This window comes from Nanorana parkeri, unplaced genomic scaffold (assembly GCF_000935625.1).
Source record: "Nanorana parkeri isolate BGI_ZX_2015 unplaced genomic scaffold, ASM93562v1 scaffold905, whole genome shotgun sequence".
NCBI lineage: Eukaryota > Metazoa > Chordata > Amphibia > Anura > Dicroglossidae > Nanorana > Nanorana parkeri.
Window position 1 is genome coordinate 602,348 of NW_017307173.1, and position 2,744 is coordinate 605,091.

Consider the following 2,744-nt stretch of genomic DNA (forward strand, 5'->3'; position numbering starts at 1 on the left):
ATTTTCTGTGTTCTTATATGGCAAACACATGCAAAAAAAAAGATAACCACATACATGAAGACAAAAATGTATGCAGTTGCTATTATAGTGTCATATTTTGAGTATTGTCAGCTTGTGTAGAGCAATATTTGGTGTTCAATAGATCAAGATGTTCTTCGGATTGCTCCAAGCGGTTACAATAATAGATTTGATCATTTAAGTGATAATGAAATATATTGATCGTCACAAGCTGTGTATTAATGGATTCAGCACTTTATATCCTGACTAATGGGCAGCAGGTCCAGCCTTGAAAGGAAAAACAAACACAAATACAGTGAGGAAATGTGGGGACCCCTCAGTCTTGGACTGAGTGGGGGAAATGCTTTTTAACTGATAAGTCACTTGTCTAAATTATCTCTTGGGGCTCCTTCATTACACTGAACTTTGTGTGTAATTGTAAGGCATCTCTTTAAATGCACGTAATGTACATGTACAGCGTGCTTATGGCTATTCATATCAATGTGTAGGTAAAGAAGATGAGTTGGAGAGTGAGAGGGAAAGAGAGAGAGACAATACATGAAACAGAGGAAGAGAGAGAGAGAGTGGACATTAGAGAGGAAGAGAGGGCCAGACAGAGAAAAGGAAAGAGAGCGAGAATAAGTGAAACAGAGGGGGAGAGAGTGTGAAAGTTAGAGAGGAAGAGAGGGACAGACAGAGAAAAGAAGAGAGAGAGAGAGAGAGAGAGAGAGAGAGAGAGAGAGAGAGAGAGAGAGTAAAACAGAGGGAGAGAAAAAGAGACAGAGCAAAAAAAACCAGAGAGACACACAGAAACAAATGAAAAGAGGGAGTTAAAGTAAGAGAAAGAGAGTAGAGAGAGAGAGAGAAGGAGGATGAAAAAGAGGCGCAAAATGTGACAGACCTGAGTCTTGATGTAACTATAGAAGTATGAACAATCTAGACTAAAGTTACATAGGGTATACCGGTGGAATAAAAAAAGTATGCCCGGTAAGGGTGGAAATAATGTCATTTTGTTTTTGTTTAGCAGAATCTCAGTGAAATGTAAAGTTGGAACAAACTATATCATGTGGGAAAGAGTTGCAGAGCCTCCATGGCATAGTATCAAACAGGCATGCACGTTTGGCTGCAGCCGGGGTGATTTATGGCTGCCTTAGCTCTAGTAAACGGGGGAAGAAGAAGTGAGAGAGAAGTGAAGGGAACGTACCGTTACAGGAGTTCATTCTCTGCATCCAGGGGTAGACTGGTGTGGAGCATTTTGCGTCGTCCTGGTCTTCATAGAGCAGTTTGCTGTGCGCACAGTCCGGTTTGCGTTGCTCATGGGTGAACTGAGGCTGTTCATCCAGGGAGGACATAGCACAGGAAGCTTCCTTGTCCCTATAAAATCCAGCTGCGCCATAGTCACAAGCGCCTGTCCGACTGTATGTTCCATTAGCCTGATAATAAGAGGATGAAGCATATCCCTTTTCTTGGACTCCAGAGGCCCCATAGCCAGCAGAATAGTGTCTTAAAGGATCCGCATAGCTTGAGGAGTATAACGGGATCTGTCCTAGGAAGGGTTCCTGCCCACCAGGCAGAGTTACCGGGAAAGTGGAGTTGACAAAATAGGAACTCATTGGGAGGAGGCTGTAGTCTTTCCTGGCTTTATGATTTGTTGTGTTTTATAGTCCAAGTGGTTTAGCTATTAGTAGTTTATCGGAGATTGGGTTTTAGCTGAAGGGGGATGGCCGGGTGCCAGTGAGGGACAGAAGGAAATAGAGGCATATGATCACATACTGACCAATAGCGAGCGGCTGAGATTGCGAAATAGCACCCTAGAGGGGCTTCTATTGCACCAGGGACCCTCTGATCAAACCACCAGCCTCTTTACAGAAATACAGCGAATAGTCCTCACTACGTCTCACTAAACGCCTAAAACTATTTACACATATAAATAAATGCTTGTAACTCAACTTGCTTTCCTTGCTGCTTTATGAAAAGATCTCCTGGTCAGAATGGGACAGGCTCCCTATATATAAAGGACTAATTGAACCAGTTTCCCTTGATGACTTACTGCTGAGGGGGGGGGAATGAAGTGAATTGGAAAGATTCAAAAATCGCTGTTGTTTTATAAACCGTCCTGGGTGTCAGAGAAGAATCTCACGGAAGCTCACCAATCCTAACAGACGATCATATAGGATCCAGTCCTCTACGGAGAAATCTGGCAATCGGTCTGTAGACACAACCTGAGCGCATTTGCCTATCGGATTGCGGCTGCTGGCAGCTGGAGTAGGCTACATAGGCTTCACTTTCAGGTCAAGGGCTGAATTAGGTTTATCGACTGCCTCCAATTTAAGTCATCTACACAAAATGGGACTAATGCTTTTCCTCATGCATATTTATTTATGGTCTGAAAATTGCATATGTTGGAGGGGAGACGAATAAGGCTGAAATATTTCTATTTTGGCAACACAAGTGGCAAATACTGCCAACTATTGGCTTAATATGTCAAAGGGAGCGAAATGATGTGAGAGAGAGTGTGTGCGTGTGTATAGACATGTGTAAACACACACACACACTCACATACATACACAGATGTGTATGTTGCATATGTGCATATATGTGTGTGTGACGTTATTATCCATCTATCCATCTATCTATCTATCTATCTATCTATCTATCTATCTATCTATCTGTCTGTCTGTCTGTCTGTCTATCTATCTATCTATCTATCTATCTATCTATCTATCTATCTATCTATCTATCTATCT

At 42.3% G+C, this 2,744-nt stretch overlaps 2 protein-coding genes across 2 annotated transcripts in view; both read right to left on the minus strand.

Annotated features, from left to right (window-relative positions):
* HOXB6 (homeobox B6) overlaps positions 1-1,951 on the minus strand; it is a 3,194-nt gene extending 1,243 nt beyond the window's left edge. Inside the window, exon 1 of the mRNA XM_018565977.1 lies at positions 1,202-1,951. Within this exon, the coding sequence (XP_018421479.1) occupies positions 1,202-1,610 (409 nt within the window). The 5' untranslated portion in view covers positions 1,611-1,951. The remainder of the gene's footprint in view (positions 1-1,201) is intronic.
* HOXB5 (homeobox B5) overlaps positions 1-2,744 on the minus strand; it is a 24,543-nt gene that overhangs the window by 3,876 nt on the left and 17,923 nt on the right. The gene's annotated exons all lie outside the window — the stretch shown is intronic.